The sequence below is a fragment of the Trifolium pratense genome, linkage group LG4 (assembly GCF_020283565.1).
Source record: "Trifolium pratense cultivar HEN17-A07 linkage group LG4, ARS_RC_1.1, whole genome shotgun sequence".
Lineage (NCBI taxonomy): Eukaryota > Viridiplantae > Streptophyta > Magnoliopsida > Fabales > Fabaceae > Trifolium > Trifolium pratense.
The window spans coordinates 7,164,770-7,177,593 of NC_060062.1; the positions used below are offsets into that span (position 1 = coordinate 7,164,770).

At 34.4% G+C, this 12,824-nt stretch overlaps 2 protein-coding genes across 2 annotated transcripts; both read left to right on the forward strand.

Moving 5' to 3' along the window:
* The first annotated feature begins 389 nt into the window (after positions 1–389).
* LOC123882361 (receptor-like protein 7) lies at positions 390–4,421 on the forward strand. Its single transcript, XM_045931211.1, has one exon. It carries the CDS (start codon positions 598–600, stop codon positions 3,931–3,933), a length of 3,336 nt encoding a protein of 1,111 aa, XP_045787167.1. The 5' UTR covers positions 390–597; the 3' UTR covers positions 3,934–4,421.
* Positions 4,422–9,193: 4,772 nt separating this feature from the next.
* On the forward strand, positions 9,194–11,928 carry LOC123923397 (receptor-like protein 6). Its single transcript, XM_045976088.1, has one exon. The coding sequence runs from the start codon at positions 9,286–9,288 to the stop codon at positions 11,791–11,793; it is 2,508 nt and encodes an 835-aa protein (XP_045832044.1). The 5' UTR covers positions 9,194–9,285; the 3' UTR covers positions 11,794–11,928.
* Positions 11,929–12,824: the final 896 nt, after the last annotated feature.

Sequence of the window (12,824 nt, forward strand, 5' to 3'; positions counted from 1 at the left end):
ACTAGATGATTCCGATGATTCTACCTCGCTTTTTCCACTATATCAAGCACATTTTCTAGCAATTCATTACTCAACATACCCCCAATTTATGCGTATTTTCTGTATAATGTCTATGAACACCGTTCGACTAGTTTGATCACACAATCCCTGTGGATCGATATTTTTATTACTACGTGATTTTCGTGCACTTGCGAAATTTATCATCACTAGCACTCATTTATCAATTAATGCGAAGTTCCATATATCTTTGAAAATTAGGAACCATCACAAATCTTTAATTGCATGTTTTCAAATTTCAACAAAATACCAAACCCACTATGAAAAGTGATAGGTTAGTCACTCACTTATATTCTCAAGAGGAATGATCCAAGCTTGACTCATTCACCAACTTTTGTAGCTAGCAACATATGCTGGTTTTATTTTTCAAAACCATTTAACAATCTAATCAAATAGTTAAGGTTAATATTCCCAAAAAAAAATAAAAATAGTTAAGGTTAATGTTGAATATATGAAGTCTATAAAAGGAGAAAAAGATACATATGCTACTTCATCATTCTAAAGCCATTAGACACAGCCACAGGCTACTCATAATTCACTATGAGAGCACACATAATCTTTTTCCTTTTCTTTATACCATTCAGCTTAATAAATTCCATCACTAACAATTTTGTTGTAAATGGATACTGTCTTGGCCATGAACATTCCTTGTTGCTCCATTTGAAAAACAACCTCACATATAACCCCAAAAAATCCTCAAAACTAGTTCATTGGAACCAAAGTGATGATGATTGTTGCCAATGGCATGGAGTAACATGCCAAGATGGACATGTTACAACCCTTGATCTTAGTCAGGAGTCTATTTCAAAAGGACTTAATGACTCAAGTGCTGTTTTCAACCTGCAATCTCTGCAGAGTTTGAATTTGGCTTTTAATAACTTTCGTTCGATGATTCCTCAACAGCTACATAAGCTGCAGAATTTGAGGTATCTAAACTTGTCTAATGCTGGCTTTGAGGGAGAGGTCCCAATGGAAATTTCTCAACTCACAAAGTTGGTTACTCTTGATTTGTCTTCTTTAGTAACTTCACATCACAGCCTAAAACTTGAGAAGTCAAATCTAGAGATGCTAGTGCAAAACCTCACATATATCACAGAATTGTATCTAGATGGTGTAGTAATATCAGCTAGCGGAGAGGAATGGGGTCGTCCTTTATCTTTATTGGAGGGGCTTCGAGTTTTGAGCATGTCATCATGCAATCTCTCTGGACCTATTGATTCTTCACTAGCTAAGCTTCAGTCACTCACTGTCCTAAAATTGAGCCACAACAATCTGTCCAGCACTCCTAATTTCTTTGCAAATTTCTCCAATTTAATCACCCTACATCTCAGTAGTTGCGGCTTGAATGGTTTTTTCCCAAAAGATATCTTCCGAATGCACACATTAAAGGTCCTTGATATATCACACAATCAAAAACTTAACGGTTCTTTGCCGGACTTCCCACCACTTGCATCTCTTCAATACCTGAACCTTGCCAATACAAATTTCTCAGGACCACTTCCAAACTCTATTTCCAATTTGAAGCAGTTAACAACCATTGATCTATCTTACTGCCAATTTAATGGAACACTTCCGAGTTCAATGTCAGAACTCACCGAACTTGTTTATTTAGACCTATCTTCAAATAACCTCTCAGGTCCACTCCCTTCTTTCAACATGTCAAAGAACCTCACATATCTATCAGTATCTCTCAATCATTTGAGCGGAGATTTACCATCCAGCCATTTTGAGGGACTCATAAATCTAGTCAGCATTGATTTAGGGTTCAATTTATTCAATGGAAGCATGCCCGCATCGCTACTTAAGCTCCCATATTTGAGAGAACTAAAGCTTCCCTCTAACCAACTCCGTGGTTTCTTGGGTGACTTTGACAGTTCTCCTATATTGGAGATGCTTGATTTGAGCAGTAATAACTTACAAGGGAAAATTCCTATGTCCATCTTTAAGCTCAGAACAATTCGTGTCATTCAACTTTCTTCCAACAAGTTTAACGGCACAATACAATTGGACATCATTCGAAGGCTAAGTAATTTAACTCTACTAGGCCTCTCACATAACAATTTGTCGGTTGATATCAACTTCAGAGACGATCATGACTTGTCACCTTTTCCAAAGATAAGAAGTGTTTTGTTGGCTACCTGCAAGTTAAGGGGAATTCCAAATTTCTTGAGAAATCAGTCCACAATGATATCTCTTGACCTATCTGGAAACGAGATTGAAGGACCAATACCTAATTGGATTTGGCAACTTGAATCTCTCATGAGCTTGAACCTTTCCAAGAACTCACTAACTAATTTTGAGGGGAGTTTTCAGAACTTGAGTTCTAACCTTTTTACGATTGATCTTAGTTCTAACAAACTCGAAGGGCCAATTTCATACATCCCAAAGTATGCAAATTATTTGGACTACTCAAGCAACAAGTTGAGCTCTATCATACCTCCAGACATCGGAAACTATCTCCCTTTCCTAAATACATTGTTTCTTTCAAACAATAGTTTTAAGGGAGAAATCCATGAATCCTTTTGCAATGCTTCAAATCTTCGCTTGCTAGATCTTTCTTCCAACAACTTTGACGGGATGATTCCTAAGTGTTTTGCAGCATTGAGTAGCACACTCAGAATGTTAAACTTTGGAGGAAACAAGCTTCGAGGATATATTCCTGATACTATATCCCCAAATTCATGTGCACTAAGATATTTGGATCTAAGTGACAATCTCTTGAAGGGTAGCATACCAAAATCGTTTGCTAATTGCAATAAGCTGCAAGTCCTAAACCTTGGAAAGAATGCTTTAAGTGACAAATTTCCATGCTTCTTGAGCAAGATTTCCACCCTGAGAATCATGGTTTTAAGATCTAACATGCTCCACGGGTCTATTGGGTGCCCAAATAGCACTACTGATTGGGAGATGCTTCATATTGTTGATCTAGCCTCCAATAACTTGAGCGGAACAATACCAGGAACATTGTTAAACAGTTGGAAGGCAATGATGCGTGATGAAGGTGTGCTTGGACCAGAATTTGGCCATTTGTTTTTTGAAATCAACGATAACTTCCACCCTAGGAGTTTGAAAGACGTGCTACCACATTTGAACAAATATCTTGCAATGAAATTAGTAAAACTTGTAGGGAACATGCCCCGTTCAATCCTTGACCAGGGGCTCGCTGATGATAATTCAGTGGATCTTGCTCGTTATCAAGATTCAGTTATTATTGTCAACAAAGGTCAACAAATGAAGCTTGTTAAAATTCAAATGGCATTCACATATGTGGATATGTCAAACAACTATTTGGAAGGGCCAATACCCAATGAGCTAATGCAATTCAAGGCATTGCATGCACTGAACTTGTCACACAATGAATTTATTGGCCACATACCATCAACTGTGGGAAATTTGAAGAATCTCGAGTCTTTGGACTTGTCAAATAACTCTTTCAACGGAATGATTCCTCAAGAGCTTTCAAGTTTATCTTTCCTAGGATATCTTAATCTCTCGTTCAATCACTTAGAGGGACGAATTCCTTTGAGTACTCAAATCCAAACATTTGATGCAGATTCCTTCAAAGGGAATGAAGGGTTATGTGGTTCTCCATTGACCAACAATTGCAACGGTGATGGAGCGCAGGGGCTTTCACCGGCATCTGAATCGTCTCATTCTCATAATAAGAGCTCAATTGATTGGAGTTTCTTAAGTGTGGAGATGGGATTTATTTTTGGCTTTGGATTTTTCATTCTCCCTCTTATTTGTTGGAAGAAATGGAGGTTGTGGTATTCCAAATATGTTGATGAGATGCTTTACAAGATCATCCCACGACTTGATTTTGGGTTTGAACAACATGAAGGGAAGAGGTATAGAATTTTGAGGTGGAGGTACTGATTGCAGAACTCTAGGGTTTAATTTGATGTTATATCTTCAACAAGTTGTCATCTTTCTTAGTTTTCAAGAAATAGTGTCAAAATAAGTATTGAATGGATTGTGTCCATGAATAAGGTAGAGACAAGTGATAAATCAAATAATTAGATTCGACATTTTTCCGTCTATTCAATGGATTGTAATATACAGTTTATTTTACCTGTAGTTTTGTCTTGAAGTTGTATCTTGTTCTGTAAGTATCATCTATCAACTGCAAACTTAATCTATCCCTTCTTCTCAGTCACAATTATTGATATTAGTTCTGACTTCTTAGTAGTACAACAATGCTCTCTAAGCTTTGTGCCGCATTGATATGCACTAATATTTGCCTTTTTAACATCTTTTCAACATTTGACACGCATCATAATCAACATTGAAAAAGCAATTAGACAAGCAATAAAACTCACATCAGAAGGTTAAAAGTTAAAAATAAGTCAAAAAAATTTAATAAAAAGAAAGCAAATAGATTGATACCTCTAATTGCGCCGTGAACATATAGAATTCCTCTACGTTAAGAGTCACTGAGCCAATTAAATTTTGGCTGCAACCATAAATTTTGGCGCCAATGTCCTGGACAAAATGCTTCGTATCTTCAAAATTACACTTATTGCGAGCGCACCAAATCCTCCACAGAATAATTGGATCAATCAGACCAAGATTAGTATTAAAGTCTCTCAACTGGAGGGGTGATCAACTGATCGAGATAGAAGGACCACAAACCCTGATCACAGGGGCAAAGGAACAAGGAATGAAACAAATCCTTACTCCCTGTATTACCATTTTTAAAACATGTCCTACATTGTCTTGTGTTTTGGTTGCATTTCTTAATTTCTCTAAATGTTTTTCACAACAAAATGAACACATATTGGGGTCAAAAAATGATTTTATATTTTATATTTTTATTTTTTTTTAATTTTTAAAAACTCAGTATCTGATCCAAGGATCGACTAATACTAGAGGACCAATTCCAACGTCCACTTGTGGGGACCCCATTTAAAGTCAGAGTTTTTTTTTTTTTTTTGGAGAAAGCTTAGGTCAAGTACCATAAATCCTTTTGGTCCTGTTCTCCACTTAAAATTTGACACATCAACTGGAGACCAATTTGTTAAAAACTGACATGGAAAAAATTGTTGATGTGTCAAATTTTAAGTGGAGAACAGGACTAAAAGGATGTATGATACTTGACCTAAGTTTTCTCCTTTTTTCGTGGTTCGTATGGACCAGCCCACTGAATTTGACACTATGATAGAATCTGAGACCTTAAAAGGAGCACGGTCCCAAGAAAAAAATGAAGTGGTACAGTAATAATTGCACCCCTATCAGCTTGAATGTAGAGCACTTACTTTATGCTAATTCCAAATGTATTTTTTAGATTGCACACGGTGTAAGGAAGGAAGCGTACAAAATAAGTTAGTGGGTCACTCTGACTCATAGTAATCACATGAGCACAACTGAACTGACAATCCAAAGACAAGAGGTAATAGTTGTACGGAAAATATGTTAATTGTTGCACCCAGATAAGTTGGTGGCATTTACAATGCACAAATTGTTAAATTTGTGCATGGATGCACAACTTTAATAATGAAATGTGGACCATTGATATAATATATATGTATTTCAATGGTTGAGATTCATTTTGCTTTTTGACTTGTTACTTTTTGGTAACTTATTGTTGATAGGAAAAAAATTGTGACCCCACCAATTTATTATTAAAATAACATAAAATTCTGGTTTTTTTTTTATGTGTTGGGCTAAGAATTTGTTGAGCCCAAATATTTTTTATGAGGCCATAATTTAAGTTTGTTTTAAATCTTAATTAAATTTCTTTTTTGTTTTTGTTGATAATTCTCAATTAAATTTTTATATTTTATTGCAGTATTTGTCCATATATTCTAGCTGACTATGGCAATTAAATTTTTAAAAAAGTCATGTTAGTCAATATTATATTGAGCACCGTTAACACATAAAATATAAATTCGTCCATTTTTAAATCTCTTTAAAAAAAAATGTTTTTGACCTTAATAGTGAGTGCATTTTTTATTTTTTTAAAATTAGTGATTTTTTAGCATGTTATTTGTATTATTTGATAACCCTTTGTTCTAGTTACTCGTTAGTCTAGTTAGTTGGCATATAAATAAGCTTTGGTATAGCCATTTGTATCTATCTTTTTCATTATTGTAATTCTACTCATTATTGTAATTCGAACCCCCTTTACCTGTAGGAATACCTCTTGGATTTGCCGATTGTGTTATGGGCGGAGTCCCATTCATGGGGACCTGGTAGAATTGGGAGAAGCTGTAGGTATTATTGCTGGTCAATCTATTGGAGAACCGGGAACTCAACTAACATTAAGAACGTTATTTGATAACCTTTTACTCCATGTAATTGGACTAGCTAGTTTTAATATAATTTTGCTATTTTAAAAAAGAAAAGTCAAGTTTTACCAATTTGACTGTTCAATATCACTTAATTGGACTAACATCCGAATGAGAATTTTGATGATCGGAATCCAAATATACAGACAGATTGTAATAACGGTCCCATCGGAGTCCTGATGTTTATGAAAGGGCCATGAAGTTTGACTATAACTATAGATTTTTACCGGATATTTCAAATTTTATCAATTTCACCGTTCAAAATCACCTAACTGGGCTAACATACGAATGAGAATGAGAATTTTTTATGATCGAACTCCAAATGTACAGACCAATTGTAATAATTGTCTCATCGAAGACCTAATTTTATGAAAGGGCCAGGAAGTTTGACTAAAACTACCGATTTTTATTGAATATTTCGAATTTTATCGATTCAGTCGTTCAACATCACTTAATTGGTCTAACATCCGAATGAGAATGAGAGTTATAATGATAAGAATCCGAATGTACAGACCGATTGTAATAACTGTCTCATCGGAGACTTGTTTTTATGAAAGGCCGTGAAGTTTGACTAAAACTATCGATTTTTATCAGATATTTCAAATGTTATCAATCTGAACGTTCAATATCACCTAACTGAACTAACACACGAATGAGAATCTTTTATGATCAGACTCCAAATATACAAAGAGATTGTAATAATTGTCTCATCGGAGACCTAATTTTTATGAAAGGGCCATGAGATTTGACTAAAGTCTAAAACTATAGATTTTTACCGGATATTTTATCAATCAGACCGTTCAATATCACCTAATTGGACTAACATACGAATGAGAATGAGAATTTTGATGATCGAATTTCAAAGGTACAGACTGATTGTAATAACTGTCTTATTGGAGACCTAATTTTTATAAGAGGACAATAATGTTTGACTAAAACTACCAATTTTGACCGGATATTTCAATTTTTATTAATTTCACCGTTCAATATCACCTAATTGAACTAATATATGAATGATAAAGATAATTTTGATATCCAAACTCCGATTATATTAACTGATTGTAGTAATTGTGTAATCGGAGTCCTGATGTTTATGAAAAGGCCAAAGAGTTTGACTAAAACTTTTACCATATATTTCATACTTTATCAATCCACTTTTCATAATATCAACAACACCCTTATTTAAGACATGTCTCTTTTTTTTTTTTTGACATAAGTTAGACACACTGCGCCTGTCTGACCCGTAGTTTTATTAAAAATAATTATAAAAAAAAGGTGTAAACCAAAAAAAAAAAATTATAATAAAAAAGGTAAATGAAAAATCCAGAACATGGGTGGGCTGTCTTCAACATCACCGCATCCATTCTCACATTGCTTCTCTTCATTGTCACCTATTTAGAAGAACCGGTTAGAAACCCAGGTTTCATTCTTTTCTCTTTCACAAAATCTTCTATTAGTTGTTCATGTTGTGCAAAATCTTCTATGTTTTCTTGTCACCCTATAATTTTTTTAAAAAATATAATTATATATATCAAATAATATAGTTATATTGTTAAAACAAATAATTAAACATAAAAAATATCACAACACACTTTAAATGTAATTTAAATTGTTCGAAACATCAAAATATGAAATTAAAACTAATTAGCTCAAAAAGAGTCAATTATTTCCCTCTTCATCATCACTAAAAAGAGTGACCTCTAGTTAGGTTCACCGCGAGAAAGACTAGCAATTTCAAGAATATCAACTATATATTAAATAAATCTCATTCATCTCTACGAATATCCCACATTTTTGTTGCACTTTCATTATAAGTATTAATATTTCTCTTTCTTGAGAGAAGACGAAGATTGGTATGAATAAAAACTAGATCTTCATCTCTCTTTGAATTTAGTCTATTCCTTTTCAACGAATGAGTGAATAATTCCGGCGGTTACTTTGTTATTGTTTTTTAGCAATAATTGCTACTTTATATTATAAACAAATAAAAAACGTAAATCTTCCTATAAAAAAACTAATAATAAAAGAAAAAGGAGAAAAAAAATCGTGTTTTTTTGAATTGGTGTACCACGCGAGTACCACAGGTGTACCACGCGTGTACCCGTTGCAAAAATAAAAAATAAAAAATTAGGTACGGCGTCGGTGCGTACCGGGGGAGTACCATACGCGTACCGGTACCCGGTACGTATCCGGTACCGGTACTCGGTCTAAAATGGAGTACCCATGCAACATAGATTAGTACACTTAAAATTAGCTCAATCAAATTATGCAATGTGGCAGTGTAAAGTGTTATTTTTAAACTCAATTAAATAAAAATAATTTATTTTTTATTTTATTATAATAATTATTATTATTTTATTAATAATAATTATAAAAAAAAGTAAATATGAAAAACGTGAAAAAGGGGCAAAAAGGTAAAATATAAGTAGGGTATGTATTACTTCTTGCACAGACAAAAGAGGTAGGTTTAAATAGCAAAAGTTAATTTTTTTTTTATAACCGGTAATAAAAAAGTGTGCACTAACATATGTCCTTCAAAAAGTTTTTGTGCACAGTGCACAAATTGTACAATTTGTGCAGGCTAAATGGCACCAGATAAGTTGGCCAACATCAGCTTGAATGTCGACGTTTAAAAAAGCAAAATTTTCTACTAATTCCAAATATTTTTTGGAGTAACATATGGTGAATAGTAGCGTACCAAACAAGTTAATCACTCTAACTCATTCAGTACTTTTTGTATAGTATATGGACATTCACGAGTAACTTGTTTTCATAAGTTGAAAGTTGTTGACTCAGCAATGCATGGTGCATATTAATTGGGACAATTTAACAATTCAGAAAATAAATCAAATATAGTTGTAGCTATTGTTCTATATAAAGGGAGAAAATGTATACGTTATTCATATAGTTTCTGTTCGTCATTCTCAAGCCATAATTCACTATGAGAGCATACATAATCTTTTGGCTTTTTTTAATGCCATTCAGCTTAATAAATTCAAGTTCTAATAATTTTGTTGCGAATGGCTACTGTCTTGGCCATCAACGTTCTTTGTTGCTCCATTTGAAAAACAACCTCATATTCAACCACGAAAAATCTTCAAAGCTAGTTCATTGGAACAAAAGTGATGATGATTGTCGCCAATGGCATGGGGTAACATGCAAAGATGGACATGTTCCAGCCCTTGATCTTAGTCACGAGTCTATCACAGGAGGACTTAATCACTCAAGTGCACTTTTCAACCTGCAATCTCTACAGAGTTTAAATTTGGCTTTTAATGACTTTCGTTCGATGATTCCTCACGAGCTGCATAAACTGCAGAATTTGAGGCATCTAAACTTGTCAAATGCTGGCTTTGAGGGACAGATCCCAAAAGAAATTTCTCACCTCAAAAGGTTGGTTACTCTTGATTTGTCTTCTTTAGTTACTTCAGATCACAACCTAAAACTTGAGAATCCAAATATAGCGATGCTGGTGCAAAACCTCACGGATATCACAGAATTGTATCTAGATGGTGTAGCAATATCTTCTAGCGGAGAGGAATGGGGTTTTGCTCTATCTTCATTGGAGGGGCTTCATATTCTGAGCATGTCATCATGTAATCTCTCTGGACCTATTGATTCTTCACTAGCTAAGCTCCAGTCACTCTCTGTTCTAAACTTGAGCCACAACAAATTGTCTAGCATAGTGCCGAATTCCTTTGCAAATTTCTGCAAATTAACTACCCTAAAACTTAGTAGTTGTGGTTTGAATGGTTTTTTCCCAAAAGATATCTTTCAAATACACGCATTAAAGGTCCTTGACATATCAGACAATCAAAATATTAATGGTTCTTTGCCAGACTTCTCCCCACTTGCATCTCTTCACTACTTGAATCTCGCCAATACAAATTTCTCAGGACCACTACCAAATACTATCTCCAATCTGAAGAAGTTATCAACCATTGATTTATCTTATTCTCATTTCAATGGGACAATTCCCAGTTCAATGTCTGATCTCACCCAACTTTTTTATATAGACTTCTCATCTAATAACCTCACAGGTCCACTCCCTTCTTTCAATATGTCCAAAAACCTCACATATTTATCCTTATTTCTGAATCACTTGAGTGGGGATTTACCATCTAGCCATTTCGAGGGCCTCATAAATCTTGTCAGCATTGATTTAGGGATCAATTCTTTCAATGGGAGCCTGCCGTCATCTCTACTTAAGCTCCCGTATTTGCGAGAACTGAAGCTTCCCTATAATGAACTCAGTGGTTTCTTGGGTGAGTTTGATAGTGCCTCTTCACCTGTACTTGAGATGCTTGATTTGAGCAACAATAACTTACATGGACATATTCCTATGTCTGTCTTTAACCTTAGAACACTTCGTTTCATTCAACTTTCTTCCAACAAGTTTAATGGCACCATACAATTGGACGTCATTCGAAGGCTAAGTAATTTAACTCTACTAGGCCTCTCACATAACAATTTGTCAGTTGATATCAACTTTAGAGATGACCGTGACTTGTCACCGTTTCCGAAGGTAAGAATTCTTAAGTTGGCTTCCTGCAAGTTAAGAGGAATCCCAAATTTCCTGAGAAATCATTCCACAATAGTAGTTCTTGACCTATCTGGTAACGAGATTGAAGGACCAATACCTAACTGGATTTGGCAACTTGAATCCCTTGATAACTTGAATCTTTCCAAGAATTCTTTCACAAACTTTGAAGAAAGTATTTCGAACATGAGTTACAACCTTTTTCTGGTTGATCTTAGTTATAACAAACTCCAAGGGCCAATTTCATTCATCCCTAAGTATGCAACTTATCTGGACTACTCAAACAACATGTTGAGCTCTATCATACCACCAGACATCGGAAATTATCTCCCTTTCATACATATATTGTATCTTTCAAATAATAGTTTTAAGGGAGAGATTCATGAATCCTTTTGCAATGCTTCAACTCTTCAATCTCTCGATCTTTCCTACAACAACTTTGATGGGATAATTCCCAAGTGTTTTGCAGCACTAAGTAGCAGTCTCAGGATGTTGAATTTTGGTAGAAACAAGCTTCGAGGTCATATCCCTAATACTATATTCTCAAATTCATGTTCACTAAGATATTTGGATCTAAATGACAATCTCTTGGATGGTACCATACCAAAATCTTTAGTCAATTGCATGAAACTACAAGTCTTAAACCTTGGTAATAATGCTTTAGTTGACAAATTTCCATGTTTCTTGAGCAACATTTCTACTCTTAGGATCATGATTTTTAGGTCTAATAAGCTCCACGGGTCTATTGGATGCCCACATAGCAATGGTGATTGGAATATGCTTCATATTGTCGATCTAGCATCCAATAACTTGAATGGAACGATACCAGGAGCACTGTTAAACAGTTGGAAGGCAATGAAGCATGATGAACTTGGACTAGAATTTAGCTCCACCTTCATTGAAAATTAGGTGTAACAAAGTATTATGTTCTTTTCCTTTATTAGCATTAGAACATGTCCGCTATTCCCTCGAAAATGCAAGAGGAAATGAATCTAGCTTTTGACAAAATCAACTAACAAATGTGTAACCAAGTATTAATTTTACTTCTCAGATCATCATTATAAAAGCAATTAGAAAATCAATAAAATTCACTTCAGAGAGTCAAAAGTTAAAACCAGTTTTCCTGCCTTAAAACAGTACTTTTGCAGATAATAAAAATTAATGACAGTTAACAAGGTATATCTGATATCAGAAGATATATCTAAGTTTCATAAAAGAGGATATGAATAGCATGAATATATAACTTTACTTGCGGCGGAACATTAAATTTCTCTCAAATTAAGCAATTGACTCCTTCTAAACCTAGTTTGTCAAAATTCAGCTAGTTATTTCAATGACAATTAAATAACAACTAACAAAATTATGCAGAAAAAAATGGTCATCGATAAAAATCTCGCCAAGGCTACAAGCAAAGAATGTTCAAGTCTCTATGCATCATTTGTATTCCTACCTTGTTCACAATGCATCTTTAATCTGACTAGTTTGATTGTTGCATTACATTACTATTGGTGAAGCCTAAGCAACCTCCCAATTCAGCTATGTTTAATCATTATCTGTACTCTAGTCTAGTGTATGCTAATATCTCTACTAGCATTTCAGTTCAATGTACTACATAATCAGTAGTTCAACACAATATGAATTCAGTTTCATCTCTCTCTCTCTCTCTCTCTGCATTTTGTTCCTATATGAATGAACTGTGGGCATATCATCGAAACGCACACACTATTATGAAATAAAACTGTGGCCATATAATTGTGTAGTTTTGTGATTCTTCTTTCAAATTGTGAGAAAACAAAATTGTGACAAAATTAAAAAATAAATAGCGGGCATCATCCGAATTACTAAAGTGAATATCCACAACTACAATGTGAAAATTCAAAGGTTACATATCAATGCATATATAAAGTACAGAGTCATGACAACATTCATACAATCCACAA